The 19,131-nt window shown below is 42.0% G+C and overlaps 1 protein-coding gene across 2 annotated transcripts in view; it reads left to right on the top strand.

Moving 5' to 3' along the window:
- The window catches only part of TNIP1 (TNFAIP3 interacting protein 1), a 117,704-nt gene that overhangs the window by 92,046 nt on the left and 6,527 nt on the right, over nt 1-19,131 (top strand). For both annotated transcript variants that reach the window (XM_040345049.1, XM_040345048.1), the window contains 8 exons: nt 850-915; nt 1,266-1,397; nt 3,114-3,242; nt 3,980-4,108; nt 12,430-12,555; nt 15,201-15,266; nt 18,528-18,716; nt 18,795-18,885. In XM_040345049.1, the coding sequence (XP_040200983.1) occupies nt 850-915; nt 1,266-1,397; nt 3,114-3,242; nt 3,980-4,108; nt 12,430-12,555; nt 15,201-15,266; nt 18,528-18,716; nt 18,795-18,885 (928 nt within the window). The remainder of the gene's footprint in view (nt 1-849; nt 916-1,265; nt 1,398-3,113; nt 3,243-3,979; nt 4,109-12,429; nt 12,556-15,200; nt 15,267-18,527; nt 18,717-18,794; nt 18,886-19,131) is intronic.

Raw genomic sequence — 19,131 nt, 5'->3', positions numbered from 1 at the left:
GTTCTTTCTAAATCGCGCGATAACTCGCGGCAGACCTCCGCAATGTCTTCTGGGAACAATGACAAAAGCTCCCAGGAGACATTGCGGAAGTACAGGAAGCGGGCAGTAACATTAAGGATTACTAAGGTACAGTGGATCCGAAAAAAAAACATGCGGTTTAGTAATTATGCATATGAGCGTATCATTTTTTTTTTTTTTTTGGTGGGGGAGTGGATCTTGGGTGGGAGTTCCCACACTTTTTTTCCCAGGACTTGACCCCTGCTTGTACCCATGAGTCCACAATACTAATAGGACACACCACTGCTCCTGGAAACTTTTACAGCCAGTCCTGAAGTCTTCTGCCCATGTGTAGACTAAATCGCTACCATTCCTTTAGAGAGGCCATCTGTCATGTCATCCATTCCCATGGAATTGGATTTATCTGGACATACTGTATGCAGAAGATTTTTGGGATAGGCCCTTGGATGGGTTAGTCATTTAAAGGACAACTGTACGAAAGTTAGGTTTGTGTGTTCTTGTAATGAATCGTGGTCAAAAATATTTTGCACCTGTACTACCACTGAACTGGATGTTTATGAACTTTAAAGCAATGAATAGCTATTGTGGCTTTGCCAAAAATGTCCAACCTGTATTTAATGGTTGGGATCACTTGCACCACATATGTATGACTCTTACAAGGAAGCCTCAGTGTGATTTTTTTTTTTTCCTTGAAAAACAGAGATCACAGCCTCATCAGATCTGATGAATATTACCTTCATAACATCTAATGAGTGACCTAGATTTTATCCTGCATTAGTTAAATTAAATTTAAACTTGCTTGATGTAGTCTTACTTGTATGTTTCTTACAGCTCTTGGAAGTAAATAAGCAATGGGATCAGCAGTTCCGTTCTATGAAGATGCAATATGAAGAGAAGGTACTTTGGCATTAAAGTTATGGTGATGCTATTTTCTTATGTAACCTAATTATTAACTAATCTGTAGGAAGGTAATTGTGACCAAGATTAATACATTTTTGTTTCTAAGTTTAACCAATGTTGTAGAGCATAGATACCTGTTCTACAGGAGTCTGAGAAACCAAGGATTGAAAACTAAGGGCAGTCATTGTGATTTGGTGATATAACAATTGTTGACAATTACAATTTTTTTTTTCCTTATATATAATATAGTCTGGATGATCTGTAAAGTTATACAAGTGCTTGAAAAACATTGTTTCAGATTAGTGTCCTATTCTCACTATATATTGTTCTTATACTGGTCGCTACAGATCACATCCCTGCGTCAGAAACTGTCTCAAGCCACCAAAAATGAGAGTGAACAGGAAGCGGAAAGAGATCGCAAGCAGAGAGATTTTGACCGCAAGCTCCTTCTTGCTAGGGACAAATTAGAGGAGAAAGAGGTAAAAGAAATAAAAATTATTTCTGGATTAATCATGAATTATTTCAATACAAGTGCCTAACATTTTCCTTCGCTATTGTCTGTTGAATCTTCACCTTTACAAGCGGGGCCCTGTGAATACATATGTATACCCTTATGTAACAGCTGCTGTTGATAGTAGTCTATACGTGTGTTTCCATAGAGAATTTTCCTCCAGGCAGCAGGTGAACCGCTGTGCAGGCAACAATGCCATTGCATTTAGGGTGTGCACCCCTAAACTCAAACGCACATTCCTGTGTGTATGTATAATATATACTGTATAAATACACACACACACGCACTCTTATAAATACAAGTAAACAAACATTTTAAAACCTGAACGGAGTCAGTGAATGTGTCAGTTGGACAGTGGATGGTGTCAGTAGGACAGCGGATGGTGTCAGTCAGTAAAACAGTGGACAGTGTCAGTAGCGCAGTGGTCTTTGGGGAAATCTGCACTGCATGGGGTGATTAGGGTGTGCCCAGGCTCACCTGGCACACCCCCTGCGCACACCTATTATGCCGCGTACACACGATCGGTCAATCCGATGAGAACGGTCTGATGGACCCCATCGGTTATTTATACCTAACCGATAGAAAAAAAACAATCGGACGTAGGCACGTCCATCGGTTAAAAATCCACACATGTTTAGAATCAAGTCGCCGCATGCTTGGAAGCATTGAACTTTGTTTTTTTTTCAGCACGTCGTTGTGTTTTACGTCACCGCGTTCTGACACGATCGTTTTTTTAACTGATGGTGTGTAGGCACGACTGATTATCAGTCAGCTTCATCGGTTGACTGATGGAAAAATTCATCAGACCGTTCTCATCGGATTGACCGATCGCGTGTACAGGGCATCACTGTCCATGGCGATTTTAAGCCACGAGATGCTCTGGTATATTGCAGACATGCTTGGTCAGAAAACACAAGTCCTGGGCAGGTAGATGGTGTCTCTTATACATTTCATGGCAGCATTTTTAATCTTGTACCTTTTAATACTGCCACTTTGATGGTGGTTTCAAAAATGCTACAAGAAGCATCTGAGATGCACCCATGTTAACCCGAGTGCTTGTGTCTGTCAAAATTTGTGTTTGCCAGAGTGAACTGTCATTTAGATGACACCAACTGTCTTCCAAACAATGGCAGCTAAGAAATGATAAAGACTTATAAAAGGGAGCACAGCTATTTTCCAATGTAGAAATAATGAGATGCTTTCCTATTTATTTCTGTAATGTAGAAGTCTGTTATGGAAATGTGTCACCAGCAACTCCTTCACTATGTACCTAAAAGGTACGTTTGCAGTGACTTTTGTGTTTGGTGTACGCTACCAAATTATAACAGCCAATGATTGCATCTGTTACATATTAGCATTGTGAGTGTATAGGCTTGTATATGACCCGGGATTTTACAAGCAACCTCCTGTGTCCATTCTACTAATTCCATCTAAGCAGAAGTTAAATCAGAGGAGGCTTGTGGTGTGTGGACTGACTTGCTTGGCAATTCCTGAGCCAAAACCGCAATCCTTTTATTTATGTTAGTCCTTTATATAGCACCTACATATTATGAAGGACACCACAAAGCTCAGATCACTCCCTGAACCAGAAGGACATTGGGATCTGATTTCCAGTCCACATTCTTGGAAAGTTATTTGTTTCTTTTATGCAATAAATCTAAGGTACTGTTTTCTCTGTTCACAGTCACAAATCCAGAAACTGGAATCTGACATAAGGGATCTGAAGCAAAAGAATAAGTTCCTCCATGACCAGCTGAGCTCCACCAGCAAGCAGCGAGAGTACCAAGAACGAGAGATCAGCCGACTGAATAAAGTAAACTGACCATAGACACTAATGGCCCATTCAGATTGGTCCAATGGACTGTGTTTTGTTACCACACACTTGTTATTGTGCAGCATTTCATGTGTTAACATGCTCTGTGTTAAGGCAGCCCATGCACAACTCGTTTTAACACAATCTTCACAGCAGTAAAAACCTGACAGCTGTACTAACTCTGCTCCCGAACTATCCAAAACTAGAAATCTTAATCAAATCGAATCGTGAGGCCAGTGAAGATACGCACCCCTATATTATACCGTAGAAGGTGACCTTGTGTCATTCAATTCAGTATATTAATTTATATGGGTTGTTAGGTGGTGTGTTTACTGTGATTCAATGTTTTTGTCATGAATAGTTTTGCTATACTATTAACTGTTAATTTTTCTTAAATGATATTGTATATCTTTTTAATAAAGCTTAAGATTTTTTTACGTAATCGTGTTGTGCCCATAAAGTCCATCAGCCAATCCACCGTTGTTAATTATTCAATTTTCGGGACGTGGCACCTTTTACAATCCATCATATCCCTAGTACCACTCTGGGATGATATGACCCCCATTTATTCAGTTTACTGCAATTAGTGAAAGATTTTTTTCAGCTAGTTGTTTAGGAGTTATTGAATTTTGTACAGTGTTTATTGTATTTTACTCTGCTCATTGTATAAAGCAGAATAACTTATATTGCAAGGAAAGCTGGTGAATGTTCTGAAAACGTTAATATGCTTGTTTTAGGCCCTTGAGGAAGTGCTGAAACTTCGTGACTTGGGTCCTCCTTCACCCTCAATCATTGCCTCTGGAGAGGACACTTTGTTTCTGCAACGCCAGGAACTCCTAACCCAGAATGACCTCCTCAAGCAACAGGTACATATAATAAATTCGATCAGTATTGCTGCTAACACTGTATGTTTTTAGCTGCATTCATGGCCGGCAACATTGAATCCTTGAAATTCAACTTCTATTATCACTATTTTCAGGTCACTCTGGTGCTTGTTGTTGCTTAAAGCCCAACTGTGACTATATTAAAAAAATAAAAATAAAAAAAATACTCCTCCTCCCCCTTCTCCCAATACCTTATAGACAATCAGAGTGAGATTATTTAAATGAAAACTTCCAAAGCCCATTAACACTCGCCTAATCTGCAGTCCTGTAATAATCCGCATAGCTGGTTCCGGTTGTGGCAACCAGTTTTATGAAGCTTATCTGCATGCAGCTCTTGTTGTCACCCCTCTCATTTTGCCTTTTTGTTTTTTTGTTTTCTTTTATAATGTGTATAATTTATATTTTTTTAATAATGTACGTGTAGTTTATTTTTAAATGATTGCTAGTCATGTAGTAAATGTAAGTTGAATTTTGGCAGTTATGTCACTGGCAAAGTTTTGATTCTAACAGGATCGTCCATTTGATATGGCCCCAACTTAAGACTAACGTCTTAAATCTAAAATTTGTTCAAACCACAAAACAGCTGAAACCACAGACAACTGTTTTTGTCCAATATTGGCACCTTTATGCTTGCAATTCTTTCAATGATGTTGGCCAAGGCGAATATTTTTCACACAGTTGACTTCCAATCTTGCTTACACCTGGCTCACACTGTAGCAATGCTGGAACCAGCGCGATTACAGCACCGGTTCCCGCATCGCATCTCTGCAGACAGTTCAGCGCTGCGGGTGTCAATACATTGTTAATGACACCCCCAGCTCGGTTCACAGTTCGCAGTGCGAACTGTGAACTCGCACAGAAATCCGATCGCATAGGTGAAAACACCCATGCGAATCGATTTCAGTGTGGAGGGGGGCTGCACTTTCATTTTCCTGTGAATCTAATGCGAGTTCAGCCATACAACTACAGTTGAACCTCGGATTACGAGCATATTCCGTTCCAGGAGTATGCTCGTAATCCAAAGAACTCACATATCAAAGCGAGTTTTCCCATTAAAGTCAATGGAAACAAAAATAATTAGTTCCATATTGACTTCAATGGGATGCAATACCGAATGTGGCCAGAGGTGGGGGGGGGCGCCAGAGAGTGCCAAAAACATCCGAAAAGGCCAGAGGAGACTTTAGCTTGTTTCCTGCGCCCCTGTACCTCAGGCCAAATGAGGTACTGCAGTCCAATGTTCGGATTTTCTCGGCTCCTGCGCCCCCGTACCTCTGGCCAAATGAGGTACTGCAGGCATATTTAGCTTAAATTCTGCTCATCTTGCGAGTCAGCACTCACAAACCAAGTCAGAATTAAAAAAAAAAAAAAGTTGCTCGCAATTCAAACCGCTCTCAAACCAAGTTACTCTTAAACCGAGGTTCCACTGTATATGACTGAACTTGCATCACACAGACATGTGCATGTGATTGCAAATGTGTGAACCTAGGCTCAATCACTAGTGAAAACATAAACGTTGTGAGAAAAGTTTGGTTAAGGTTCTACCTCAAAATGAACCTGTGGTCTGGCTATGGAATTTCAATGTTAAAATATTCTTAACAAGTAGTAAATACTCTGGCTAAGCTCCTAATGGATTTCCTTTACTGGGTAACATCAACAAACTTATCTTGGGCTTTTAACAGTTGAGCAGCTCAATTTCTATTTCTTGTACTACAACTTTTAGTGTGTCACAGACTGCCCAGGAGTCGGGACCCTTTGGTTGTGAAACAGGGGCGAGAGGCGTAGAGTTGGAGTACTTGGGTTTGAAGTAGTAAATGAGCTTTGAAAACAAAAGAAGAAATGTGTTTGACTTTATTGACACATATCAGTCCTGGCCTAACATTACATAGGCTATCCTCCCTTCAGTCTATTATGAATGCTGCTGCTAGATTAATACACCTTACTAACTGATCGGTGACTGCTGCTCCACTCTACCAATCCCTTCACTGGCTTCCCTTACCCCTCCATATAAAATTCAAAATACTAACCCCAACGTACAAGGCCATACACAACATTGCCCCGAGCTACATCACCAACCTCATCTATAGATATCTCCCAAATAGTCCCCTTTGCTCCTCCCAGGATCTCCTGCTCTCTAGATCCCTTGTTAACCTCCTCCCATGCTCACCTCCAAGACTTCCTCAGAGCCTCTCCAATCCTTTGGAACTCCCTGCCCCAGTATGTCTGGTTAGCTCCTACCCTGTCCGCCTTTAGGCAATCCCTGAAAGCTCACTTATTCAGGGAAGCCTACCCCACCTCCACCTAAGAACTGTACCCAAGTCACCTCCATCAGATCATCCCCCACAGCTATTACTTTTTGTACCACCTCCCCCTCCCCTTAGATTGTAAGCTCCATGAGTTGGGCCCTCCTATTCTATCTGTATTTAACTGCGTTGTAATTGTACTGTCCCCCTCTACCTTGAAAAATGCTGTGTAAACTGTTGGCGCTATATAAATTCTGTATAATAATAATAATAAAAAGAAAATAACTCCATTTCAGCCAATCCTGGCCCTAGCTGTAGCTCAAACTAAGCCCTGACTAAGGCAATGAAGCTCATTGACAGGAGAGATTTACTTTATTTTTGGCATGATTCAGTATATACTCACTGACCACTTTGTTAGGTACACCTCGCTGGTACCAGGTTGGACCCCCTTTTGCCTTCAGAAATACCTTAATTCTTTGTGGCATAGATTCAACAAGGTGTTGGAAACATTCCTCAGAGATTTTGATTCATATTGACATGATGGCATCATGCAGTTGCTGCAGATTTGCCGACTGCACATCCATGATGCGAATCTCCTGTTCCACCACATCCCAAAGGTGCTGTATCAGATTGAGATCTGGTGACTGTGGAGGCCATTGGAGTACAGTGACCTCATTGTTATGTTCAAGAAACCAGTGGTGAGATGATTGGAGCTTTTTTGACATGGTGCATTATCCTGCTGGAAGTAGCCCACAGAAGATGGGTACACTGTAGTCATAAAGGGATGGTCAGCAAAAATACTCAGGTAGGTCGCAGCATTTAAACGATGCTCAATTGGTACTAAGGAGCCCAAAGTGTGCCAAGAAAATATCCCCCACACCATTACACTAACACCACCAGCCTGAACCGTTGATACAAGTCTGGATAGTTCCATGCTTTCATGTTGTTCTGACCCTACCATCTGAATGTCGCAGCTGAAATCAAGACTCCTCAGGCCAGGCAACGTTTCTTCAATTTTCTATTGTCCAATTTTGTTGAGCCTGTGCAAATTGTAGCCTCAGCTTCCTGTTCTTAGCTGACAGGAGTGGCACCTGGTGTAGTCTTCTGCTGTTGTAGCTCTTCTGCTTCTCTTGGGCTGTAGCCCAACCTGTTGTGCATTCAGATGTAGTATTCTGCATTCCTTGGTAGGAACAGTTATTTGAGTTACTGTTGCTTTTCTATCATCTTGAACCAGTCTGCCCTTTCTTCTCTGACCTCTGACTTTAACAATGCATTTTCATCTATTCTACACAACTGCCGCTCACTGGATTTTTTGTCTTTTTCGGACCATTGTCCTCTAAACCCTAGAGATGGTTTGTGCATGAAAAACCCAGTAGATCAGCAGTTTTTGAAATACTCAGACTAGCCCGTCTTGCACCAACAACCATGCCACGTTAAGTCACTTGAACTTCAACAAATTATCTTTATCACATCTAGATGCCAAAATGCTGTCAGCCTGAAGAGGACTCCCTCTCCGCCCTTCCCACTCGCTGACTTCCAGGAGCGCCTCTCCACTCCCAGGTATCCGGTCAAGCATCGGGCGCATTTGCACGAGTACATGCTCGGTATCGAAGCCGATATCAATACTAGTATCGGTATCGGCGCAACCCTACTTGAGTGTCATAAGCATGGCCACAGTCAAACTTTCAAAACACTTAATGCATATTTTAACAACACTTTGTTAAAAATGCTGGCATGGAAGTCACTTCTTACACTAATCGGTTAGTAATGGGAGATTTGCCAAAACTTCAACTGTCAGTAAAAATAGAATCAAATTGTTTTCCACACTTGTCGACATATTATAGATCGTTAACGACATACAAAGTAATTTTTTTGTAAAATTGAATGCTTGCACAGATCCAGGGAGCCTGCTATTTTAGAAAATTCAAGCACGCAAACTGCGTTATGAGGCATTTAGGGAAAGCTGAATGTAATCATTGTTGCAGTCATTTTTGTTGTAGTTTCTTTTCTTTTTGTAAAAATAGTATTCACTGATTGCTTTTTGTCTATCTGAGCTCTTGTGACAGTAATTTGTGCTGGTTTAAAGCTGATCTTCAGAAATGTGACAAAACAACACTTCCAGTAGGGTCTCCCCACACTGCAAGAGTTAAATGCTTGCTTAAGCTGTCCTTTTGAAAAAGCATTCGATAAGCCCGATCGTTCAACCTTAGAAACGTTAGTGGGCGCATTTCAAATCTCTAAATGCTAAGTTTTATGCCAAAAGAAAGATCCGTTGTGTCGGAATTTTTTTGCGAAATCAAACCATTTTCGAAAACATTCGTCGGGAAATCGATTGTAAATAGAAAAATCGTACAGCCACATTTGCATTGATCGACAAAAAATGTACTATGTATGTCGTTAACGATCTATAATATGTCGACAAGTGTGGAAAACAATTTGATACAATGATGATGACCACACACAGTCATTGGACAGATCTTTAAAAAAAAAAATTTCTTTCTATGTATTGCCAGCCTAAAGCCTCGTACACACACTATCCAATTGTTGGCAGGGATTGTCTGTTGACAGACTGTTGTCCTAAAATCTTACCATTAGTATGCTCCTTTTTACAACTGTTGTCCAACTTTCGGCCAACAAATGTTGAATGACATGCTAGTAAATTTTCAGCGGACAACAGTTGGTTTTCAGATTTTCTGATGGTCAGTACACAAGTCTGTCGCACTAAAGTTGAAAGTACAAACATGCTGCTCGGAATCCATGCTCGCCAAATACGAAATTAGCAGAAGGGGCCCAAAGGTTGGTGCTCAAGATTTGAAATTCCTTGTAGTACGTCACTACGTTCGTGTTTGTGGCATGACAATTGTGTACCGTTAGTATGCAAGACAAGATCCAGGCACACGCCCTTAAGACAAAAATCGGGCGCTCGGTTGGCCAACAATTGGATTGTGTGTTTTAGGTTGCATTCACACCTGAATGCGGCGTATTGTACCGCGATTTGCCACGCAAATTGCGGCGTTTTGTCCCGCGATTTGCCGCGACAAAACCCGTCGGTTTTTAGCCTACAATACGCCGGAGGGGTGATTGAAACATTGTCGGCTATGCCGAACGCCCAAAGCCGCCTGAAAAAAAGGGTCCGGGACTTGTTTTGAGCTTCAGACGTACGGCGTTCGGCGTGGAGATGTGAACCATCTCCATAGCTGACAATGTTAAATCACCCCTCCAGCGTATTGCAGGCTGCAATAGCGTCGGGCATAAAAACGCCTAGGTGTGAATGGAGACTAAGTCTAGGTGGAGCTGAACAGGCAGGATTACTTGACCTGACTCATTGCTTTGGTGCTGTTCTCTACTCTCTGAAGCCCCAGTCTGTGTGTGGGGCCTTGGTGTCATCATGTTCAGTGTGGGGCTATTTACCCTGCATTGTACGGGGAGGTGCACATACAACAGCAACCTGAAACACCTTAGAGAGAATTCTTGCACAGATCCAGGGAGCCTGCTAGATCTAGAAGTAGTGTATTTCTCCTTATCATTGCACCCCTAGACTAAACAAACCTTTAACCCTTGCAGTGCAGGGGTGCTTACTGAAAGGATTTTTCTTTGATACGTTTCTCAGAGTTCAGCTTTAAAAAGACACATCTGCTGTTCTTCAGGTCCAGTAATTTTCCAGTGTCTGTAAATGAAATGGTCAGTCTGGGCAAGAAAGTTTCATGTGCATTCTTTTTGCTATTGACTGATGTGTTTACTCCAGTACTTCGATCGTCAAGTCTTTAGTCAAGCTCGCTTTTTGTTTCTGGCACTTGAATTATGTGGCCATTTTGTAAGATAAATGTGTGGTACTGGTAATCCAGCTTGTTTAATGGGAGCCAATGACAAGAGTAGAAAAAGAAGTACATCTTTGGTGTCTGAGCTTCCTAGTGAATCACGTAATAACCTGATTGTCATTAAAGCTGAACTCCAGGCACAATTTAATGTAGTGCTGGATCATTAATAAAATAAAGTTAGATTTAAGACATATTCTCCCAAAAGGTGCATGGTCAGCAAGGCAAAGATGGGAAGGTGTGGTTGTGTGATAGACAGTGGCAGCTGGTGGTAATTTTTTTTTGTTTGGGGGGGGGGGGGGGGGGGTCAAGCAGTGGTCAGTTGGCCATTCGGTCAGTACACTTAGCCCATCCATGGTGGGCAATCACTGGCACCTTCCCAGGCTCTCCTACGCGGGCATTACGAGCAGCTTCCCCTTCCCCTGCATGACGGCGTCCATCTCCTCCCTCCTCTGCGGCCAATCGGAACGCTTCTTCTTTTGGCTAATCAGGAAACGTGTCTCAGACCCGCGCTTTCTGAATGGCGGAGAGGCGATTCATTGTGAGAATAGGGAATATTCATTCCCTATTCTCACACACCTGGCTGGGATCCAAGCGCTTTCTCAGCGCCCCAAACCCACCCTATTTTGAAGCCTTTTAGAGCCTAATCTGTGTTTTAAAATAACCACCCACTCCGCATTGGTATTCATTCTCCTGGCGTCCTGAAAGGGACCAGACGCCATAGATGAGCAATTTTCTTTCTTTCCACTCGTGGTGGAAGGAAAGAAAATTGCTCAATTCCCCCATCAACGCAGTCAGTGTTGATGGGGGAATGCCTCCCACAGCACTATTGTATTCTGATGACAGGGGGCACTGGGAGACTTCCTGGCTGGCAGAATACAATGATTATCCCCTGGAAGTAATTGCATGTAGAAAAATCCAACAGCCCGGCTGTACACAAGTTGATCAATGGATCGACTTTGGTACAATCAGCCTGCCCATACATGGATTGAAAGTTGGCCAGAACTGTCTGAAACTCGATCCATGTATGGCTGGCCTTATTACCATGACCTTTTACCCACCTATTTCAAAACGAATAGCTGTAAATGCCATTTCCAGTTGTACAGTTAATGGGAAATGAACTAGTCCAACTACTTAGTAACTTAGTAAACAAAGCATTTCTGAATTACAGCACTTTACATCCTCTACAACCGGGAATGTAAAAATATTTACAGCCTAGATGATAAACTCCATCACCTTCTATATACCTGCTCCATCCACCCACTTCTATATTCCATCACACGTGACACACACTCAGCGAGATACTAAAGCTCTCCTATTACAACAGATGTTTGTTTATTGTGAAAGTAAATAATCCAAAAGCTCTAACGGGATTGTGGAATCTGATATTTGAAGATAACATTGAGAATCCTATCCACAATACAATAATACACACATTGTTTTATGCTTGGACAGGTCCCATGGCTGGTATAAAATCTGCCTAGATCTGAATGTGAACCTTAAATCAGATCAACAATGGCGATGTTATATTTATTTGGCTTTAAAGGGATTGCACCATCCCTTTAAAAATTTTAATATCCGAGATATTAACCGAGATATACAGCTTGATCTAAGTAAACTTTTTAATGAGTTATTTTATGCATTATTTGCAAATGGCAGGGTAGGTACTATATTGACTTAAAGTAAATGCAAACCATAACTCAAATTAAATTGGCTAAAGCACTCATTATCATAAACACTTGCCATTTATTTGAATATTTGTTTTTACTTTTTTTTTTTTTTAAATGGTCACTTGTAGTTTCCATTGGAAGCCTCATTGTATTTAGTGGGTTTATTGACGTATGTACTTGTATTTTAAGCTGTTTGGGAGATATTCCCTAAAGAGCTGCACCAAAATAAGGTAAACTGTATAAACGGGTTGCTATGGGTTATTGTACTTTTGAATTCTTGTTTTCTAAGCGAAACTAAAATTATAATGTTTTCTAATTCAAATTTTTACTGAGAGCTAATATTGGTACACGATCTCCATAATAGTCAACCCATTTATACAATGCGGGTCGCATTGTGGAGTCTACAGTGTCCAAAGGAGTTTTTTTTGCTTAACGCAGCAGAGTGAGCCCCGCGAATCGAGGAGAGCTGGTTATGTGACATATGTTTCCTCTTTTCATCTTCTAACCTGCAATATCAGCAAAAAATAAATAAATCTCAGAAGTATCTTTGGTTCTTACAATTACCTTTTTGTGTCCAGGTGACCATCTTTGAAGAAGACTTCAAGAGAGAGCGCAGTGACCGGGAACGTATGAATGAAGAAAAGGAAGAGCTGAAGCAACAGCTGGAACAGCTTCAATCACAATTGGCTCAGGCAAAATCCCAGGTGATCTTTATAGCTACAGTACATGCCAAATACAGTTTCTCCTGTACTTACCTGAAGCATTGTTACCATTTAAAGGGTTAGTCCACCTGAACTAATCAGTTTGTTGCTTGTCTCTCAGAAACGTCCCTGTCAACTGCCCCTACAAAGCAACACTCGTAGATCTACCAGAGATCCAGTGAATTTCTAATTTTCTGTTTGAGATGATCACATTGCCATGGTTACACTGACATCCCAAATGGTGTTGTCATCCCTCCCCAGTTCTACTCTGCTGGACTACAGAACACCAATCCCCACTCTTCACCCTGCAAAGTTAGGAGTTCTGTAGTTAAACACGGGATGACATAGGAAAGAGTGATAACAATGCTTGGGATTTCAGTGCAACAGACGCAGCTTTGTCAGCTCAATATAGAAGGCGAAGAGTTCACTGAAATGTTTACAATTTCAAAGAGACAATACATGGATAAATGTATTGTAGAGATGCACTAAAAATGTTTTAAATTTTTTTGTATTTTGCCCAGATATCCTAATATGATTTCTAAATTCTACTTTCACTACTTTCACTTTGCCACTGTGCAAATCGGCCTCTTCTGCTCCTTTCCCAGTAACGTCTCACCTCCATCACCCTCCTTCAGCACAAACACATTGGTCTTTCCTTATATCTCACCTCCGGCACACACACTTTGGTCTTTCCCCTGTATCCCCCCTTCAGCACACACATTGGTATTTTCCTTATAGCCCTCTTCCAGCACATACACACATTGTTTATTGTTATTGTTTTATTATATCCCTCCTCAAACACACCACTGATCTTTCCCTCCATCCCTCCTCCAGCACACACACATTGTTTTTTTTCCTTATATCCCTCCTCCAGCACACACGCATTGATCTTTCCCTCCATCCCTCCTCCAGCACACACACACACACACATTGGTCTTTTCCTTATATCCCTCCTCCAGCACCCACACATTGGGCTTTTCCTTATATCCCTCCTCCAACACACACACACATTGGTCTTTTCTTTATATACCTCCTCCAGCACACACACATTTGGCTTTTCCTTGAATCCCTCATCCAGCACACACACATTGGGCTTTTCCTTATATCCCGCCTCCAGCACACGCACACACACACACACATTGGTCTTTTCCTTATATCCCTCCTCCAACACACACACACATTGGTCTTTTCTTTATATACCTCCTCCAGCACACACACATTTGGCTTTTCCTTGAATCCCTCATCCAGCACACACACATTGGGCTTTTCCTTATATCCCTCCTCCAGCACACGCACACACACACACACACACACACATTGGTCTTTTCCTTATATCCCTCCTCCAGCACACACACATTGGGCTTTTCCTTATATCCTACCTCCAGAACATACGCATTGTTTTTTTTCTTATATCCCTCCAGCAAATACACATTGGTATTTTCCTTATATCCCTCCTCCAGTGCACACACGTTGTTTTTTTTTCTTCTATTCCTCCTCCAGCACACACACATTGGTCTTTTCCTTATATCCCTCCTCCAGCACACACACATTGGTCTTTTCCTTACATCCCTCCTCCAGCACACACACACATTGGTATTTTCCTTATATCCCTCCTCCAGCGCACACACATTGGTATTTTCCTTATATCCCTCCTCCAGCGCACACACATTGGTATTTTCCCTATATCCCTCCTCCAGCACACACATATTGTTTTTTTCCTTCTATTCCTCCTCCAGCATACACACATTGATCTTTCCCCCCATCCCTCTAGCACACACACACATTGGTCTTTCCCCATATCCCTCCTCCAGCACACCATTGATCTTTCCCTCCATCCCTCCTCCAGCGCACACACACATTGGTCTTTTCCTTCTATTCCTCCTTCAGCGCACACACATTTGGTCTTTCCCCATATCCCTCCAGCAAACACTCTTCAATTTCTCCTCTAGAGTTGTCTCACACATTCCCACCACACAAATTACATATTGAGCACTGTCCAGTGCCGATCCTGACCTCCCTGGGGCCCTAAGCAAAATTAAATGGCACAATAAAGTTGAGAAGCGGGGGGGCGGGGGCTGCCGAAAATGACATGTCACATTGAAGTTGAGAAGCGGGAGGAGGGGGTGTTCTGCTGTCGGAAATGACAGCTTACATTAAAGTGAGAGGCAGGGGGGGGGTGAGGGGGCGAAAATGACTTCTCACCAGACGGGGCCTCTAGTAATTTGGGGGGCCCTCCACAGCTTTGTGGGGCCCTAAGCAGCTTGCATAGTGAGCCTATAGGGTGGATCGGCCCTGTCTATGTCCTCCCTGTAGACATTGCACACTGGGCCTATACACACAATCTTTGCTCTCAGTGGGGGGAAGGCTCAGTTCAGCAGCCTTCCCCCCACCCTCCCCTCCCCTGAAATTAAGTCTCTCATTGCTGTACCATTCTCCCTCCTGCACATATGACCTGCTGTCATACCCTACACACTCATATTCAGCCACACAGACACTTCTTTAGCACTCTTTGTTATATCCCTAACTTTTCTTATTATTGAATGGGCACCCTTTTGCTAGTACACTTTTTTAAATGTTTGCTATTGGGGGTAGAAAACAAATGGTACACATCGATAATAAAGATTATGTAAAAACCTCTTTCTTTTCAGTTACGCTCTTGCCAGGAGGACTTGCGACAGGAGAGAGATTGCTCACGTGACCTGCCAAGACAACAGGTAGACTATTTTAACTGGTATATACTGTAGATATAAATAACTTGCCAGGATATTGGTGGCAAATACAGGCTTACTGCCTAACAGAGCAGCACGCTAACCGTGTTTTACCGTTCCACTCCCTCAATGCAAGATGGTGTTCAGGTGGGAGGCTGACCACACTTTTGATACACTAGTTCCTACAGAAGATCAATATACATAACTGTGTTTGAGATACAGTCATCGGCATATAAAACTGCATGTATGTAGACATTTGAAGGTTACATCAAAAATCTGTGAATGGCCTGAATTTGGCCTTTAAATTCTGCACCATTTTTGAATATAGTCACTGATTAGATGGAATGCTTTCATCTTAAATTAGGGTAGGCAGCATTAAAAGACAAGTATGAGCAACGCTTTTTTGGTCATACTTCTGTGGGTCACAGGAATTCCCTTTGTGCTCCTGTGACCCCGAGTCATCTTGTAGGCGGCTATAGCCCGTTGTTGGCTTACATCACAGAGCCACTCCAGCATGGCAATATTCTTGGGATCCACCTAGCTGTCTGATTGACTGATGGCTCCGGCTCTCAGTGCATGGCTGATAGCAGAAGCCAGCTGTGCCCAGCCCATCTCCAGCTCCGTGTTCCAGTGAGCAGTTATGTGATCGCTCAGTTCTCAGTCTTAGAGCCAACGTGGGACGGCTGCAGCATCACATCATTGATGCAGCATAGAGATTAGTATATATGTGTGTTTTTTTAATTGCTATACGTCTACTTTAGATACTATATTATATAGCATTTCCACTAAAATTCCAGGTTTTTATCTTCTGAAATCATTACTTATGGGTGGTGTCAGAAGTTAATAAATGTTCCCCTCATCTTACTGAATTGGAACTGTGAACCCAATTATCTGCTGATCTGGCATGTTTGTGCCCTCTGAGACATCCATGAAATGACCTAGTATATTTTTATTAGTGTTGGAATGAACCAAACTTTCCTCTGACTCCGTTAATATTTGCTAGGATGTACCCTAAACAGTAACTACTGCTAACTGCCCATAATCTTCATAGCTAGTTGAGTTTTGTGTTGCCTCTTAAAGGAGACTGTCTGCCAAGCTCTAAAGCTGGCAGTAAAACCTCAAAACGATATGTTAAGACTTATCACACTGTAGCTTTTGACTTGGCCAACAAGCAGAATTGCCACTGTTGGGATTGAAATGTGCCTAATATTTTGGACAACAAAATTAATAAATACCCTAGCGCTTGACGCACGTAAATACGTTTGAAAAAACGCAGCTTAGAAGCAATTTTGCAGCTGCTTGTCTCCTGCCAGAAGCAAAGCATTTTGGAGAACCACAGAGAGCATGAAGCCATAGGGGTGAAAGATAGGTGTTCTGTAGCCCAGCAGGCAGGGCTGGCCAGGCTAGTTGGGATTTCAATGTTTTTTTTTAAACTTGGGAAAATGCACATATTGCAAAAATTAACTCCATTGCTTAAATAACCACAGCATTATTTGATTTTCTATAAGGCAGCTCATTTTTGAAGTTTACTGATCCCATATTTCTCCTTTACATTTATAATCGGATTCATTTAGTAGTCTTAGCAGCACAGTAAGGGGTCACGCTCCCCTGCACAAAGATTTATTGACACAGAGAGCGGAGTCGGTGAGTCATGGTCTCTGCGTCATCTTTGCTGCATTAATGAAACTGTACAGGGCTCAGCTGCAATTATACTTATGATGAATAGAGATTAATTGCCATTCAGCTTTGGTTAAGTAAAGGCTGTGCCCCAGAGTGTTTGTCAAAAGCTTAAATGTGAAATAGATTTTCCGTGCTTTCATAAGAAGTGAAGTGCTTTTAAGTCAAAATAGAAATTCAATTAATTTGTAAGAAAATCCTATTAAATCCATGTTTAGCACACACTGTGGATTTATCTATAGGCCCCTTTCACACGTGCAGACCGTTCAGATCCACCTGCCAGTTTTTTCAGGTCACTCCATATATCTCTATGGAGCGACAGATGTCAGCAGTGACATGTCCGCTGACATCCGCTCTGCTAAAGTCTGACCGATGCAGACCCTATTTTTCATCCATCTAGCGGATCGGATCGGATGAAACCAGACATGGACAGACGGTCCGTTTTTCATCCGATCCCCCATAGAGGAACGCATAGATCTGACAGTTCCATTTCTGCACAGTGTGCAGAGATGGACTAGTCATCCGCCGGCTCAGCGGGGCTCAACGGAGCGATAGCTGAGCAAGCGGATGTCTAAAAACAGATCCGCATGTCTGAAAGGGGCCATAGATGTTGCTTGCACTCTTCCCAAATGCACCTTTTGTAAAAAGAAAAATAGAGCTTATAAATGTTTGACTCTTTCAAAGTCCCATGGGCTAAATATTTTTTGCTGTGTGCATACTATTTGGGACTAAGATACCACCTCTACCCATCTCACATCAGCTCTTTCTTTCTGTAGAGCTTATAAATAGATGCTCAATAAAAGGTCTTAACAAAAAATACATTTATACTTTATAATCTACATTGCCTTTTCTGATTTGCCTACTATGTGCTGCTAATTTCACCTTAATATCGCAGGGAATGCAGAAGTTATACTTTCTGATGGTCATGTGGTATATAGGATATCAGTAACCCCCTTCCTACTTGGATGGGGGGTGAAATATATGTCCAGTCATTCATATGTACTCCCCAACCTCCCTCTCACTCTCCAAGGTCTCATTTACATTGGCATACCTATCTGTACACCCATTAAAAGGGCTGTCTTTGCCCACACGGGATGTACAAGTGTTCCATTCATCCACACACAGAGTAGTGTTTGCACGGACAAAGCTGCTGGTCCCAATTTGACAACCATGCGGGTGCGAGTTTGTGTCTCAGACAGTGTGCATTTGGGGACATGCATCTGCACCCACATGACTGTCTTCGTGTTCTCCCTATGCTTGTGTGGGTTTTCTTCGGGTACTCCAGGTTCCTCCCACACTCCAAAGACATGCTGGTAAGTTTACTGGCTCCTATCCAAATTGTTTGTATGACCTTAGATTTTGAGCTCCCAGAGGGCAGGTACTGATGCCCCGGAACTACATTAATGTCCTTTAAAGGCACAATTTCTGGACATATGCTATTTCTGAGTAGTCTGAGGGTGCTGAGACACGACAGCTTTGGAATACAGTTTACACAGGAAATGCAGACCACACTGCTCTTATAGGCCGAGATGAAATGTTTGGAAATGAACTAGTCATGTCCTTATGACTTTTTTCTGATTCACATTTCAGGGTTTAAGAGAAAGATGCAATCAAGATCCCCATGAAGGACCTGCATGTCCACCATACCAATATCACCAACACCCATACAGCCCTCCTGGCTTAATTTACCAAGGCTTTGACGATTGGCAAATCTGCTACCCACCTCCAGTTTTTAACCTAGAACACAGCCAAGTCCAAGACTTGCCTAATGGTCCTCCTGTGAGTATCACATCCAGCTTGTTTTATATTCTAGGGCTTCTATACATCGACCTACTCTAACTCTTACTCTGTTCACAGCCTGCATATCATTGTAAAGTCCCTAATGTACCTCAGCGTCCACATAAAACAAAGGGGGTAGAGATGTCAAAATCTAGAATAAAAGAGCAAGGTAAGTAATGTTTCAGACCTAATCCTAAAATCTCACTTGGCTGTATTTTAATCTTGATAGTACAAGAAAGGGAAATGTTAGAATATGTACTTTTTGTGAAGAAACTGGTTCTTTACCCAGCAGATGGTCATATAAATGGTAAGTTTATGACATTTCACTTAATCTTTGAATACACTATCTTCAAAAAACAACCAGAGTAAAGTTTAAAGCCCAACTGAAATTTCAGTTTAAATTAGCTAAATACAT

Source organism: Rana temporaria, chromosome 3 (assembly GCF_905171775.1).
Source record: "Rana temporaria chromosome 3, aRanTem1.1, whole genome shotgun sequence".
NCBI classification, from domain to species: Eukaryota; Metazoa; Chordata; class Amphibia; order Anura; family Ranidae; genus Rana; species Rana temporaria.
The sequence above is the reverse complement of the archived record's forward strand: the minus strand, read 5'-3'. Positions and strand labels throughout refer to the sequence as shown.